The 17,652-nt window shown below is 36.5% G+C and overlaps 1 protein-coding gene across 1 annotated transcript; it reads right to left on the bottom strand.

Moving 5' to 3' along the window:
* Positions 1 to 9,440: 9,440 nt before the first annotated feature.
* LOC142635072 (uncharacterized) lies at positions 9,441 to 9,938 on the bottom strand. Its single transcript, XM_075809285.1, has one exon. The coding sequence runs from the start codon at positions 9,936 to 9,938 to the stop codon at positions 9,441 to 9,443; it is 498 nt and encodes a 165-aa protein (XP_075665400.1).
* Positions 9,939 to 17,652: the final 7,714 nt, after the last annotated feature.

Below are 17,652 nucleotides of genomic sequence, written 5' to 3'. Positions count from 1 at the left end.
AGACTAGTGGTGAAAAGGTATACACAAAAAGAAGGTATTGATTATGATAAAACTTTTTCGTTAGTAGCCATGCTTAAGTCTATCAGAATTCTCCTATCCATTGCTGCTCATTATGATTATGAGATTTGGCAAATGGATGTCAAGACTACATTTCTTAATGGCAATCTTAAAGAAGAAATATACATGTTGCAATTGGAAGGTTTCATAGCAAAGAACCAAGAGCATATGGTATGCAAATTGAAAATGTCCATTTATGGACTTGAGCAAGCATCTAGGTCATGGAACATCAAATTTGATCAAGCAATCAAGTCTTTTGGTTTTGAACAAAATCTTGATGAACCATGTGTGTACAAAAGACATCGAGACAAAGTAGTAATGTTCCTAGTGCTTTATGTTGATGATATTCTACTCATTGGGAATGATGTAGGGGTAATGTCATCGGTTAAAGTTTGGTTGTCAAGCCAATTTGATATGAAGGACTTGGGTGAGGTTAACTTTATTCTAGGAATCAAGCTTTGGCGAGATTGGAAGAATAAGATGTTAGGCTTATCACAAGCTAGATATATAGATAAGGTCCTAAAACGGTTTAGAATGCAAAACTCCAAGAAATGATTGCTTCGTTTTAAACATGAAGTTCCTCTATCTAATGACCAAAGGCCTAAGACTCAAGAGGAAGAAAATATGATGAGGCAAGTTCCTTATGCTTCTGCAGTGGGAAGTCTCATGTATGTCATGCTTTGTACTAGACCAGATATTTGTTATTCAATTGGCATGGTAAGCCGATATCAATCAAATCCAGGACCTAAACATTGGCAAGCTGTAAAGCATATTCTCAAGTATCTACAGAGAATGAGATTATATGCTTGTTTATCGTTGTGAGGATTTGATTCCCATTGGCTATACAAATTCAAATTTTCAATCGGATCTAGATTTCAGAAAATCCACTTCAGGATGTGTTTTCACCTTGGGAGGTGAAGCCATAAGTTGGAGGAGTGTTAAGCAATCTTGTATTGCGGACTCCACCATGGAAGCTGAGTACGTTGCTGCTTGTGAAGCAGTAAAGGAAGCTGTTTGGCTCAAGAAATTCCTTTCTGATCTTGGTGTTGTAAGAATAGAGGAAGTTCCCATCACATTGTTTTGTGACAATAGTGGAGCGGTTGCTCAATCCAAAGATCCAAGGAATCACAAGAAAGGAAAGCACATTGAGAGGAAGTACCACATCATTCGAGACATTGTTGCTCGTGGAGATGTCGTGGTAGCAAAGATTGAAAGTGCAGAGAATCTAGCGGATCCCTTTACCAAAGCCTTGCCCCAAAGGACTTTCGAGTCACATTTGGAGGAGATGAGAGTTAGATTAGTGCATAATAGTCTTTAGGGCAAGTGAGAGATTGTTGGGATTTGTGCCCTTAAATCCTATTGTATGATGCTATGTTTGACATTATGTATGACTTAATGTTGTGTTTAATAAAGTTATTTTATTATTATCTAAAATAATGGTAACATGAATATTTGGACATTATCATATAGTCCATGAGATGCATAGTATCTGATTTATGTGATTTAGTTACAGAAGATATAAATCACAAGTTCTTTGTAAACTCAGAATTTATAGTTCGTAGTCGGTGATGAAATTGGGCAATTCATCTGCGAAGACTATAACGTATCAACTAAGATGATTTGTCTTGATCATGGAAGTGGAGACTTCTAGTTGATATGTTGATATGTTTTAAGAGTTAAGACATATTAAACTGGACCGCAGTGAGATTTATTATTCTCCTAACGACTGTCAAATAAATAATAAATCTCACGACTTCTATGTGCATGAACTCTTAATCCTGAGAGAATAATGGACCTGATCAAGAAGTGTAGGTTACTTTGATATATCAGGAGTGAGATCTAAAGTAACGGTCAAAACCTCAGTATGTTGGGCAGCCACATATAGTGTTGATGGAATATATATTCTCAAGATGGAATTCATAGTCTCCTGATAGAGATAGAAAATATTCCCTTGAGATAAGTTTAATGGGTTCAGTTATTCAGAGAGTTAGGCCTAACCACTTTGGTAAGAAATTACTAAAGTATATATTTATGAAATTGGATTTCATAAATATATAATGAATAACTTTGAAATGATTAAACCGGGTACTCAAGGATAAGATGTAGCAATTTACAAAGTGACTGTCTACATTCATGACTTTGTGTTACTACGAATATTTTATGAAGGGGTTACATGTATAATAAAGTCTTGAGATATAATTTATTAATAAGGCCTAGAGTGCAATTATATTTATATAGTGGTATTAAATATAATTAATGGTAACTTTGGACTTGTCAAGAGTTGACGGAAAAGCCCAAGGCCCATTGGAGCTAGTGTCTTATTGGTCCCTTTTGGTCCCACTCCAAGCCACACACTAAAGCTCAATTGGAAAGGCCCAATAGGTCAGCCCAATTAGATAATCAGTTAATTATGAAGGGAGAAACATACATAATTTTTATTAGTGATATAAGAAACGGTGTGTATGTGAGAGCGAGACACACTTTCGTTCTCCCTTTGAAAACTGCTTAAGAGACCACACATCTTGGACGTAAAGTGGAATTGGAGTGAAAATTAAAAGTGTTCCCAAGTGCTTCTAATCTTTGTTTTGAATTTCTCCACACCAAGGTACACTATCTTGTTCTTAAATTCTAAAATTTACATAGTGCATGTTATCAATCATAAATGAAATAGATCCTTGTTTGTTGCTTCCGCTATGTGTTTTGTATGAGATACAAAACTAGTTTTTCCAATGGTCTTCCTAGTCTTCGAGGTAATAAAAAGCCAAGACATTGCTTGTCCAAATCTGGGGTCATCAAGACTGGTTCTTTCATCCCTCCTGCTACTGCCAAACAGCTGTCCACAGTGCAAATTCTTGATGTAAACTCGTCCAATCCACCTGAAGTCACCCCATCCAAACCTTCTAGTAATAGCCCTATGACCCTTTTAAGGAGCGAAGGCCTTGCATGGGACAGGTTTAAGCAAGCCATGTCTGACGTGGACATTGCCATTTGCTATGACTTATTTGTGAAGGACTTTGAACGATCTAAAGTTCATGACCTCTTCAAGATATTGTAAACTCGTCCTTAATCTTTTAAATATTTGAGTTTTATTTTATTTTCTTATGTCCAAATTTCTTGATATAGGTCATGTCATAGTTTATGGCAGTGTCCAGGCAAGCTTACAAACTCGACCAGACCAGGGTTAGGCTTGAGGCTAAGATTCATGATATGGATGAAGGAAAAATTCTGGTTTTGCATCTCATGCAAAACCCACAGCGGAAGCAACGAACAAGGATCTATTTCATTCATGATTGATAACGTGCACTATGTAAATTTCAGAATTTAAGAACAGATAGCGTACCTTGGTGTGGAGAAATTCAAAACAAAGATTAGAAGCACTTGGGAACACTTTTAATCTTCACTCCAATTCCACTTTACGCCCAAGATGTGTGGTCTCTCAATCAGTTTTTCAAAGGGAGAATGAAAGTGTGTCTCACACTCTCTCACACACCGTTTCTTTTTCTTTTCTAATCTCATCTAATAAAAATTCTGTATGTTTCTCCCTTTATAACTAACTGATTATCTAATTGGGCTGGCCTATTGGGCCTTTCCAATTGAGCTTTAGTGTGTGGCTTGGAGTGAGACCAAAAAGGGACCAATAAGACACTAGCTCCAATGAGCCCTGGGCTTTTCCGTCAACTCTTGACAAGTCCAAAGTTACCATTAATTATATTTAATACCACTATATAAATATAATTGCACTCTAGGCCTTATTAATAAATTATATCCCAAGACTTTATTATACACGTAACCCCTTCATAAAATATTCCTAGTAACACAAAGTCATAAATATAGACTGCCACTTTGTAAATTACTACATCTTATCCTTGAGTACCCAGTTTAATTCCTTAAATTTATTCATTATATATTTATGAAATCCAATTTCATAAATATATACTTTAGTAATTTCTTACTAAAGTGGTTAGGCCTAACTCTCTGAATAACTGAACCCATTAAACTTATCTCAAGGGAATATTTTATATCTCCATCAAGAGACTATGAATTCCATCTTGAGAATATATGTTCCACCAACACTAAATGTGGCTGCCCAACATACTGAGGTTTTGACCGTTATTTCAGATCTCACTCCTGATATATCAAAGCAACCTACACTTCATGATCAGGTCCATTATTCTCTCAGGATTAAGAGTTCATGCAAATAGAAGTCGTGAGATTTATTATTCATTTGACAGTCATTAGGAGAATAATAAATCTCACAGCGGTCCTGTTCAATATGTTTTAACTCTTAAAACATATTAACATATCAACTAGAAGCTTCCACTTCCATGATCAAGACAAATCATCTTAGTTGACACGTTATAGTCTTCGCAGATGAAATGCCCAATTTCATCACCGACTACGAACTATAAATTCTGAATTTACAAAGAACTTGTGATTTACATCTTCTGTGACTTTTCACATAAATCACATACAATGCATCTCATGGACTATATGATAATGTCCCATATTCATGTTACCATTATTTTAGATAATAATAAAATAACTTTATCAATCACAATATTAAGTCATACATCATGTCATACATAATGTCATACATAATATCATGCATAGCATCATACAATAGGATTTAAGGGCACTAATCCTAACAATGGAGAACGAATCTAGCCGTCGAGCTGGGGAGAGGACCAAGCTAGAGGACGAGGTGAAGAAGCTGAGGAACCTTGTAGAAAAGCTAAAGGCAGACGCCGTCGAGAAGGATACTCATCTCGATCATCTTCAAAAGAGAAGCGACTAGCTCTGTACTCTTTTGGGTAAGACTAGGGAAGCAGCCATCAGGGAATTCAAGGCGTCTAATGAGTTCACTAAACTCTTAAACAAGAACTATGCTGCTAGTTTTGAGGACTTTCGTATGGACGCCATTGAATACTTCCCTAGGGTGGATTTATGTTCAATCAAACTTTATGTTGCTGCTGAGAGTTCTTTACTCCAGACGAGCTCTGAGGACTTAAACATTGAAGACGACAATTCTACTCAACTTGCAAAGGAAAATCCAAAGTCTGGGGGTATTGCCCCCAATGGTTTATAAAAATGAAAATTTATGTTCATCTTCATTTGCCTTCTTTTCTTTTCTCTTTTTTTCTGGAGGGGAGGGGGGTCCGCTATTTCAGACCATTTAAATTTCTCAAAGTACATTATCTCATCCATGTTTAAGGATGGGTACTTCATATTTATGCCTATTACATTAAAGGGTTTTTGAATGGTGGTTGTCTACCTTTAATTTTAGCTATAAATACATTTCCGTCCATGTTTGAACGTTTGCTTTTGCCACCAATTTTGATATCCAAGTATTTTCTCATCCATGGTTTGAACTATCTTGGAATGACTAAGTGTTTTCCTCGTCCTTATTTTGGACTTTTTGGAATTTTCAGTTAGCTAAGTTTTTCCTTTCGTCCATAGTTAGGATTACTCAGTAGTATTTTGCATGCATGCCTTTCTTCGTCCATTGTTTTTGGACAAGTGTACTGAGAGGTGTCGGTTCCTTCCCTTTGTACTTGTATTATTACCTTAAGGTTTTATGATGATTGGCCTTTTCCTCATTTAAGGATGGCTCATGATGATACATCTCTGTGTCCAAAGATTTTAGACGCCTTTAATTTTCTATGGACATTAATTTCACAAAGAATCATTAACACTTAAATTAGAGAATTCAACCTGCTTTATGTACAATAGACAATTCTGCACATAACATCATCCATAGACAACAGAGAACTTAGTACATAACATTGTCCATAGACATCATTCATGCTAGTACCTAGTCCTTTTTAGGGAATTCAAATTACTTTATATACAAAAGGACTTTGTTCATGACATCGTCCATAAACATGGCACATGTTAGTAGCTAATGCTTTTTAGGGAATTCAAATGCTAGGGAACATAAAATACTGCTAGAAAACATAAGTGCTGAAAAATAACATAAACAGACCATTTGTGACGACTAGTAATCTTTTAGTCTCATCCATGTTGCCCTTCTTGACGAGTCCTCTTTACTAATAATACTTCCTCAAGTGTTCTACATTCCATAGGTGCTCCAGCTTTCGTCCATCCAAGGCTTCCAAGTAGTACAAACCTCGCCTTTTGGAATTGATAACTTTGTATGGTCCTTCCCAATTAGGTCCTAACTTTTCATGAGCGAGGTCCTTAGTGGCCAAGGACACCCTTTTTAGGACAAGATCTCCAATGTTCAACTACCTTGGCTTCACTAATGCATCATGGTGCTTAGTCATTAGATTCTTGTAACGTGCCACCCTATATTCTACATCCATCCTTACCTCGTCAATAAGATCGAGACTTAGACAAAGTTGTTTCTCATTCTCCTTATTGTTATAGTGGGCCACCCTGTAGCTAGTTAGACCAACCTCTGCGAGTATCACTGCATCACTTCCATACGCTAACTTAAAAGGAGTTTATCCAGTTAGAGTACTTACCGTCATCCTATATGCCCAAAGGACGCTAGGTAACTCATCTGGCCATATCTCTTTTGCCCCCTCAAGCCAAGTCTTGATGATCTTCAACAAGGATTGGTTTGCAACTTCAGCCTGTCTACTATCCTATGGGTGGGAGGGTGAGGAGTAATGATTCCTAATTTCTAACCGCTCGTAAAACTCTCTGAATGGTGTATTGTTAAACTAGCGGCCGTTGTCTAAGACGAGCACCCTAAGGATTCCAAAATGGTAGATAATGTTTTTCCAAACAAAATTTCAGACATTCTATTCAGTAATCTTTGCCAATGGCTCTGCTTCCACCCATTTGTAAAATAATCAATCCCTACCACCAAGAACTTCATTTGCCTTGTCCCCATAGGAAAGGAACCAAGGATGTCCAATCCCCACTGAGCAAAAGGCCAAGGGGCCACCATTAGGGTGAGGTATTTTGATGGTCTCCTAGGTATGTTGTTGTAGCGTTGACACTTGTCACACACTTTGACGTAAGCTTTGGCATCTGCTTGCATGGATGGCTAGTAGTACCCTACGCGGACTATCTTGTGGATGAGGGATCTAGCCCCTAAATGGTTTCCACAGGCTCCTTTGTGGATGTCGCTTAGGACATAATGGGACTCGTCTAGGGTCTCACACCTCAAATATGGCTGAGAGAAACCCCTTTTATATAACACCTCGTCCATAAGGACAAACTTCGATACTCTAACCCTTAGCTTCCTTACTTTTTCTCTATCTTCTGGGAGAATTCCATCTTTGAAATAAGACATAATGGGGGTGGTCAAGTTGTATACTCTGTATACCTGATTCACTTCCAAAACGTATATACTCAGGATGTACTAGAATTTAATTTGATCACCTATTATCTCGTCTACAGATGTCGTCCTGGCTAAGACGTCGGCTTCTACATTTTCCTCCCTTGGTATCCATTGAACTAGATCGTTGTGAAGCCTTTAATGCATTGCCTAACTTTTCCTATGTACTTCTTCATCCGTTCTTCCTTATCTTCACTCATTCCATTCACTTAGCCTATCACCAACTATGAGTCTCCCTGGACGAGGACTGAATCTGCTTCAAGTGATTTAGCTAACTCCAAGCCCTGAAGAAAGGCTTCATATTCAACTTTGTTATTGGTTGTCTAGAACCGTAGATGGACGGCATACTTCAGATGACCCCATTCTGGTGATTGTAAAACTATCCCAATTCCTCCTACATGCTGTGTAGACAAACCATCCACACAGACAACCCACTGCTTTGCCCCTGGTCTTCATTCCACTGATCACTAGCAAGAGTGAATTCAGCAATGAAGTCTGCAAGGACTTGAGCTTTTATTGCTTCTCTTGGTCTATATCGCACGTCAAACTCACTAAGTTCCACTGCCCACTTGATCAATCGTCCAACGGCCTCTAGTTTATTCATGGCCTTCTTCAGCAAGTGGTCTGTTAGGATGTTGATTACATGAGCTTGGAAATAAGGCCTGAGCTTTCTTGCTGCTGTCACCAATGAAAATGGTAACTTTTCCATTGGCGGATATCGTCCTCCAACTTCTCTTAAAACTTTCCTTCTTCCCTAATCAAGGCTGAACTCACTGCATAAGGGGACACCGTTAAGTAGAGATAAAACTCTTCACCTAGTTTGGGCATGCTTAGCAACGAAGTTGAAGCAAGATAAGCCTTTAAGTCTTCAAATGCATGTTGGCACTCATCCATCCATCCAAAGGCTCTCCTTAATACTCTAAAAAATGGTAAACACTTGTTAGTAGCTTTTGAAACAAACCTGTTAAGGGCAGCTACTCATCTAGTGAGGCTCTAGTCGTCCCCGACATTTTTTGGGGGCTCTATGTTCAAGATTTCTTGGATTTTATTTGGGTTTGCTTCAATTCCTCTCTGCGAAACTATGAAACCAAGGAACTCCAAAGGCACATTTTCTTGGATTCAACTTCATCTTGTATCATCTAAATGTGTCAAGAGTTTCCTAAAGGTCATCCAAATGTCGTGTCTCCCTTACACTTTTAACCAGCATATCGTCCACGTACACTTCAACATTTCACCCAATTTGTGGATGAAACATGTGATTAACTAGTCTCTGATAAGTAGCTCTTGCATTTTTCAAACCAAATGGCATTACTTTGTAACAAACCAAACCTTGGCTTGTGATGAAGGATGTTTTCTCCTGACCAGCCTCGTCCGTCTTATTCTAGTTGTACCCTGAGAATGCATCCATGAAACTCGGCAGTTGGTGTCCAACTATTTAGTCCACCAGCTGGTCAATGCGTGGAAGAGGATAACTATCCTTGGGACACGCCTTGTTTTAATCTTTGAAGTCCACGCACATCCTCCATTTTCCATTAGCTTTTTTTACCATCACTACATTTGCTAGACAATCAGGGTAGTAGACTTCATGGACGATCTCTACAGTTACCAACTTCTGAACTTCTTCTTTGATGGCATTATCTCGTTTTGGGGCAAACACTCTCTTCTTCTGACGGACGGGCTTGTAAAATGGGGTCACATTTAAAGGATGAGTAATCACACTTAGGTTAATCCCAGGCATGTCTTCATGACTCCAAGCAAAAACATCCATGCTCTTTTTGAGGAATCTAACGAGATCCTACTTCGTCTTCTCTTTTATGCTTATCCTAATTCTGGTAAACTTCTCGGAGTTGAACTCGACCAACGGTACATCTTCCAATACTTCAATCAGTTCAGCCAATATTCTTTTTTCTTCGATGTTCAAAGTCTACATCTACTCGTCCATGGCCAACATTGTTAAGTAACATTCTTTAGTAGCTAGTTGATCTCCTTGTACTTCCCTAATGCCATACTCCGTTGGGAACTTGACGGACAAGTGGTAGGTGGATGTTGCAGCCCTTCAACTTTTCAAAGTTGGTCATCCAATGATGGCATTATACGAGGACAAACAGTCCACAACAAGGATTTGCCCTAGATAAGAGCCAACCACAACTAGTAAGGAGATAGTGCCTACTGGTAGAACCTTTGTTCCTCTGAATCTAATTAACGGCACATTCACTAGATGAAGTAATTCCTTGTTAATCCTCATTTTCTGGAAGGCTGGATAGTAGAGGATGTCTTCTGAACTCCCATTGTCTATTAACACCCTTCTGGTTGTAAAATTCACAATCTCCAAAGTGATGACAATTGCATCATCATGAGGATGATGTAGTCTTCTTGCATCTTTGTCCATGAAAACAATTGCAGGCTCGTCTTCCCTAACCATTCTTGGTGGTCGTCCAGATAATTGAACATTCTGGACTACCCGCAGGTAGGTCTTCTTAGCTTTGGACAAGCTTCCAATTGATGTGCCTCCTACAATGATCCTTATTTCTCCAAGTGGTTGATGCACCGGTTCTTCTGCTTTTCCTTTCATTGGCTACCTTTCATCCTTGTGGTCTCATCCAAGGAAATTTTTCAACTTCCCCTGCTTAATAAGAACTTCAATCTGCTACTTCAAGTTGTAACATTCGTCCATATCATGCCCATGATCTCAGAGAAAATGATAGTATTTGCTTTTGTTCCACTTGCTGGGGTCTCCTTTCATCCTCTCGGGCCATTTCAAGGATGGGTCATCTTTAATCTGCATTAGCACTTGGTCAAACAGGGTATTCAGAGGAGTGTAATTGGAGTATCGTCCCGAGGACGACCTTGCCTTCTTGCCATCACGATCCCTTTTCTCCCTCATTTTGGCTTTCTTTGGATGAGGACCCTGCTCTAGATGGTGTATATAACCATTCTCCACTTGTTCAGTCTTCTTCTTCTTCTTAGCAATAATTGCGTCTTCAGAATTCATGAAACTTTGGGCTGAATGTATCAACTCAACCATAGTCTATGGCTCCTTATCGTACAACTTGTGGATGAACAAATCCAAATTGACTCCATTATAGAAAGCTGCCAAGAGAATTTCATCGTCCATTTCATCCACCAACAAGGCTTCTTTGTTAAAGCGACTAATAAAATAGCATATATTCTCATTCTCTCCTTGCTCTATGCTCAACAAACTAGACAAGGAACGCTTTGCCTGTAGCCTCCAACAAAGTTGTTGACGAATAACTTACTTAACTCCTAGAACAAGGTTATGGTGTTTGGTGGTAGTTTACCATACTATACTTCAACCTGGCCTTTCATCGTGGTAGGAAAGGCTCTACATATGATTTGTCTGGGACACTTTGGAGATGCATGGTCGTCTTGAACGTGGTGATGTGATCACAAGGATCACACGTTCCATCATATGAGTCCAAGGTTGGCATCTTGAACTTGGAGGGCTGGGGGTGACTTGTGATGGACGCAATGAAGGGAGAGTCAATCCTATGGACGAGGTCATCCATGTGATTTGCTCTCCTCATGGAGTCCTTCATCTCTTCCATGGCTCTTTTCATATGATCCATCTCCCTCTCCAAATGTGGTACCCTACAAGTAACAATACCTCTGGACTATTCTTCTTCAGCATTGTTCTCGACCCCTCCATTCTCTAAATTTTATCCCTATTCTTAGCCACATCGTTGTTGACGCTGTCTATTAACTTCTTTAGTTAACTCCTGGTTTTGTTGCGTCAATCTTGCCATCATAGCCGCCATGGACTGCAACTGTTGTTGGATGGTCATTGGGGGTGCTATTTCACAGTTTGGGTGACTGGAGGCATTTCCACTCTCCTGGATTGGTGGCCATTGACCTAGTCCAAACCATGCATCATTTTTGTCTTGGAAAGCAAAGAAGTTAACAATTAGAAACTTTTTGATTCCCATAGACGGTGCCAACTAATGATGCATGAAAATCAATAGGTTGGAATGCTTCAGACTACGGTGATGGTTATAAGTCCTGGAAGGAAAGAAAGAACTGTCAAGGGTGACCGATGTAACCCAGACAAGGACCCTCCGACGATTAATTCAGTTTTCTCTCTAGAACACAAGGATGGGAAATAGTGAATGGTAGAACTTACCTTGGGTGAATGGGGCTTGCTCCTTTTATATAGAGTTAGAAGTAGGTCTATTTGTTCAGGTCCACCACCATCATGGGCGATGTGCGTGGTTAATGGAGAAAATGGGGTACGTGGAGCGGATTACGAGGAATCCTCTCCATGTTTTAGGAGTAATACATCATGGTCTGATTATATGGAACCTTATGAGAAATTCTCATAAAATTCATTAAGTATCACCTGGTCATCCATGCCCTTGAATCATGGATGACCATCCTAAGATTGGATGGCCTTGTTATCAATGGATGAGTACTATTCATGCACATGGTGCCATAGTTAGGTTTCTCTCCTCTTAAAGTTTTTTGGACATGGTCAAGTCATGGATGACTAGTTTGGACTAGTATTATCGATACCGTACCGTACCAATCAGTGCACTGGTACAGGTACACCCCCTATTTTGTACCCAAAAAAATACCGGCCGTATCGGCTGCATACCAGCTGTACTGGCAAATTCTGATTGTTTCGGCCGATAAATGAATACCGGACCGAAACACAAAATGTTGTGTTTTTTTTTTTTTTTTTGTAATTGTGGCAGTTTTTTAAGGGCAGGATGGTAATTTCAGTTCCTAATTCTAACCCTAAACACTTCTTAAGCTATAGCCTTTAGTCCCTAACTCTCTCTTCTCACTCTTTCAGGAGTTCTCGTAAGTCTCTGTTTCAACCTAAAATTTTAGCATTATAATGCGTTTTAGTATCAAATTTTGAGCACCAAACCTTTCTGATTCTAACATTCAAAATTTTTTTTTTTTTTTTTGGGTTTTAGGTTTCGATGGTTCCAATGATGGGATTGTCGTATACCTAGATGAGCTTTTAGATAAGTTTAATTCTAGGTAAGTTTTGTTTTTTCTTTTTAATTAAAAGTGCTTTTTTTATTTAAGAATCTCTAGCTCAATATATCAATTTCAGCTTTAATTAAAAGTGTTTAGTTTACTTTGTAATAAACTTTGATGGGAGGGTGTGCAGTTTGTTTACAGTTGTGCTGCCGGTGATGCTTTGGCTTGCTTTGTTTAGCTTCTCTGTAAGCTTAGTTTGGTTATCCAGTTATCCTGTCCCATGTTTTGGTATATTTCCCTTTGTACTCATTTTCTTTTCAATGGTTTCTAATACAATTGCTAGAATCTATGTTGGTGGAGTCAATTAATGCATAACATTGAATATTGGTGGAGTTAATTAACTGATGAATCATTAACCGTTTTTCCTCTTTTTTTTATTTTGTATGTAGCTATGTTTGCTTTATTTTCTTTCTCTCATGCTCTCTCTCAGCTGCTCTGTGTCCCTCTGTCTCTTGGCCAGTCTGTCTTTCACTCTCAGGTAAAATTTTGCCTTAATTCTTCCTGTGTGGAATGATGATTCAGATGATGTGATAAATAACAAATTGATTACTGTGTTCATGAATTGATAGCAAAATAGATTATTGTGTAGATATATATTATTGTTTAAGCCATATTATTTTGATGTTGGGTTATGTGTTTCATTATATATTGTTGGGTTATTGTGTTCATGAATTACTAGCAAAATTGATTATTGTGTTGATATATATTGTTGTTTCAACCATATTATTTTGTTGCTGGGTTACTGTGTTTCATTATATACATTGTAGTTTCATTCTTGATTTTGGTTAGCTTGAGATATTGGGTTAGTATTAGTAATTTACAACTTAGTATTATTATCAATAAAAAGGTAACTTAAAATTATTAACAAATAATTGATGGTATATATGCAATGTGAATTATGACTGAAAATTAGTTAAGTGTAGCATCTAGCCTGGTTGTAAGATCCGAGGATCCAGCATGGGCTTATGGCCGTGCTGTGCCAAATGCGAGAAATAACACCTAGTGTACTTTTTGTTCTAAAATGATAAGGGGGGGAGGAATCACTAGGCTCAAGTATCATTTAGCTGGGATCCCAGGTGATGTTGAAGCATGTAAAAAAGTATCTAAAGATGTAAAATGGCAAATGAAACAGTTGATTGAAGATTTAAAGAAAAGTAAATAGAAAAAAAAATGAATAAACAAATTGCAAATCCCTATGATTTAGAGGAGGATAATGATCATCATCATCATGATAAAGGTAATAATGATAATGAGAGAGGGGGTTCAAAGAGTCATTCATCAGTTAGTAATTATAACACCAAAGGGAAAGAAAAAGTTGGAGAAAGGTCAAACATTAAATCCTTTTTTGCTCCAAGAACAACTCCTGGTTCTCAACCATCCATAAAATCTTCTTTGGCCTCAAAACAAATGGTTGAGAAGGCAAGCAAATGGTTGAGAAGGCAAGAATGAATTTTGCAAGATGGTGGTACCATGCTAATATACTTTTCCATGCAGCTCACTCTATTTATTATCAAGAAGCTTTAGATAGTATAGCAACTATTGGGCCTGGATTTAAGGGACCTTCTTATCATGACTTGAGAGGGCCTTTATTACAAAAACATGTGGGTGAAATGAATGATTATCTCTTAAATGTGAAAAATGATTGGAAAGTTTATGGGTGTTCAATAATGTCAAATGGGTGGACAAATCAAAAGAACTCTCCAATCATTAATTTTTTAGTGTATTGTCCAAGAGGTACCATGTTTCTTAAATCCCTTGATATGTCAGGCCTAACAAGGGATGCGGATACATTGTATAAGTTGTTTGATAAAGTTGTTCAAGAAGTTGGAGTTGAGCACATTGTGCAGTTCATTACAAATAATGATTCTGCTTACAAGTCTGCAGGAAAGAAGCTAATGCAGAAATATGGGTCATTCTTTTGGTCTCCTTGTGCAGCCCATTGCATTGATTTAATGTTGGAAAAATTTTCAGATAGTAGATATTTTCCTATCATTCATGAAACCATTCAAAAGGCTAAAAGACCAAATTCATATACAACCATGGCAAGGTTTTTTATTGATGAGAAGTGACTTCACTAATAGTAGGGATTTGATTTGTCCAGCCATCACAATGTTTGCAACTGAGTTTTTAAGTCTTCAATGCTTGACTAAGTTCAAGAAAGAACTTAGGCAAATGTTTACTTGTGATCAATGGGTTGAATCTCGATATGCTAGAGATGTCATGGGAAAGGAGGTGGCTGCAATTGTTTTGGAAGATAAAGAGTTTTAATTACAATGTCAACAAATAGTGAAGATTAGTGAGCCTTTCGTTAGAGTACTACGTCTTGTATAGGGGATGAAAAACCATCAATCAGATACTTGTATGTGGCAATGGATAAAGCAAAGGAGAATATAAAAGCAAGGTTGAAGAATAAAATTTCTGCAGTGTCATTAATGCTAGGTGGAATAAACAATTTCATAGTCCATTACATGCAGCAAGTTGTTATCTCAACCCTGGAATCTTCTTTAAGCCTTCATTTAAGAAGAAAAAAAAATTACAAAAGGTCTACTTGGTACCATTACAAGGTTGGTTCCTGATCCTGATGAGCAAGACAATCTTAGTTCTCAAATTGAAGCATACAAAAAGTCTTTAGGTGACTTTGGAATGCCTATGGCAATCCACCAACGTGAAAAACTAAATCTAGGTATATTATATGTATCTATACATACATACATACATATATATATATATATATATATATTTCATTTGAAAGTTTGTTATTTGCTTTGTACTAAATTAATACTTTCTTTTATTTTTGGAAGTTGCTTAGTGGGAGCAATTTGGAAATAACACTTTACAAAAGTTTGCAATTCGAGTGCTAAGTCAGTGTTGTAGTGCAACTGATTGTGAAAGAGCTTGGAGCACATTTGAGTTTATCCATTCCAAGAGGAGAAATAGGCTTGAGCATAAACGTTTGAATAACTTAGTATATGTTCATTATAATCTATTGTTACAAGAAAGGTATGTTTTTAAATATATTCAATTTTTATTTTAAATGATTAGAAAATGTCACTAATGTATGATATTGATTTTGGTAGGAACATTAGAAGGACAAAGGATTACTAGGATCCTATAAGCCTTGATAATATTGATTTAATGGAGGAATGGGTAGCTGAGGAATCAGAATTTCTATTACTAACTGAGGAAGATGTGAATTGGGCTAGCATTGAAGAACCATTAGCAACAGTGACTTTGGAAGATGATGATAATGATGATGATGTTGTTGTTCTTGATGAGGATGATGGTGACAATGATGTTGTGTTGACAAATGCTAATACTCATGTATATTATGGTCCTGATGTAGATCCTTTTGATGGATAAGAGTATATGATCCTATGTACTTTGTGTTAACTTAATTATTTGTTTTCTTTGTATGCAATGAACAATTAAGTTTTTTGTTTTTATATTAAGTTTTTTTTTCTTTGTATGCAATGAACAATTGAAGTAATGTTTTATGGTAAATAGAGATTTTGTGTGTGTGTGTGTGTATTAAATATATAAAATAGCAGTAAACCCGAAACGGTACACCGATATTGATCGGTATCTGAAATATATCGTACCGGTGGCCAAACCGATACAGCCTCCGGTACGGTATTGACTTCCTTACTTTGGACGAATTGATCTTAGATTGATCCCTATTAGAATTGATTATCAATTTATTTGTAGAGCGGTCATATATGTATTTACTATTCCAGTTTCTACTACAACTATGGAATGTGTTTTACTAATCACGAATATGGAGAAAATGGGCATTTGTCCTTAATTTACAAATTATGCAACAAAATATCTCTATTTTGAAACTATTTAGCAAAATATCCCTGTTTTAAAAACTCGATTTTAACAAAATCGAGTTATAGGTGAAACTCAACATTAGCAATGTCGAGTTCTATGCATATTTTGCCACTTAAATCTTTTTGAAATTTTAAGTGAAACTCGACTTTGCTAATGTCAAGTTCCACTTAAAAATATACATATAACTCAATTTTGAGAATATCAAGTTTTATACAACTCAATTTTGTTAAAATTGAGTTTAAAAAATAAGGGCATTTTGCTAAATAATTTCAAAACAGATGCATTTTGTTGCATTTTTTGTAAATTAGAGGGAAATGTCAATTTTCCCCCCATGAATATTGTCAAAACTATGTTTTGCAATAAAAGTGGAAAATAACTTTTTATTGAAATATTTCATTTGTATATTAAAAAGAAAATTGCTACAAAATTTTCTTAAAAATCAATCATAGATAATTTTCAATATTTAAAAGAATGTTGAGTTCAAATTTGGTTGATTATAGTTAATTAGGTTGAAATCTATTAATTAACAATTATAATGTGTCTTTTCTTTTGTTAAATTTTGTTAATACTAAATTTAGACTTTTTTTTAAATGTATTCATTTAGTTTTAAATTTTTATTTGATTTTTCATTCTTAATTTTAAAATATTATCGGGGATATAAAGATAAAATTATGGCTATATGCTTTTAATTGATGAAAACAAAAATATGAAGAGGGCGTTTGGATAAACTTATTCCTGCGTCTGCGTTTTAAGTTTTTTTTTTTTTTTTTTTTTTTCCTCCAGCCGCAAGTGTTGACTAAATCTTCTGTGAACAGTGCATTCGTGCACTGTTCACGGACCCACAAATTTCACTTTTCAGCAACTTTTTCATTAAAAATGGGTCCCGCGGTACTATTCACACATTTTAAAATTATTTTGCTACAGTATTTTCAGTTTTCAGTTTTCAGCAATAAGTTCTATCCAAACGGACCCGAAGGCTACGTGGTTTCTAACAGGACCCCTGTGGCCTAGTCTCCCGCCCAAAAATATGGGGGGCAAAGCTGCAATCATTAAAAGATGGCTTTCTAGTTTCTTCTAGTTCTACCCTCCAAGCAATTTATTACCAACTACGCCGGACACGCACATCATTCACATATACAATGGAAAAATGAGTAGAATATACATAGTTTTGTTCAAAAATAACTTACATTATTTCATATATAATTGTGTAAATTTGTAACTATATAAATTTATATTGATATTATTTATTTTGCATTTTTTTTTTTTTTACATATTTCAAAGATAAAAGAATAGAGTGAATGGTAATTTTTGTGTTAAAAAAAGGAAATAATTAAAAAATAATAAAATATAAATTTTATTAATATAATGTAAAATAGATAATCTGAGAAGTGTTTTGAAAAATAATTATATAAAATAAAAAAGGTAAATCCTTATACTAAAATAAACAA

Source organism: Castanea sativa, chromosome 5, assembly GCF_040712315.1.
Source record: "Castanea sativa cultivar Marrone di Chiusa Pesio chromosome 5, ASM4071231v1".
Lineage (NCBI taxonomy): Eukaryota > Viridiplantae > Streptophyta > Magnoliopsida > Fagales > Fagaceae > Castanea > Castanea sativa.
The sequence above is the reverse complement of the archived record's forward strand: the minus strand, read 5'-3'. Positions and strand labels throughout refer to the sequence as shown.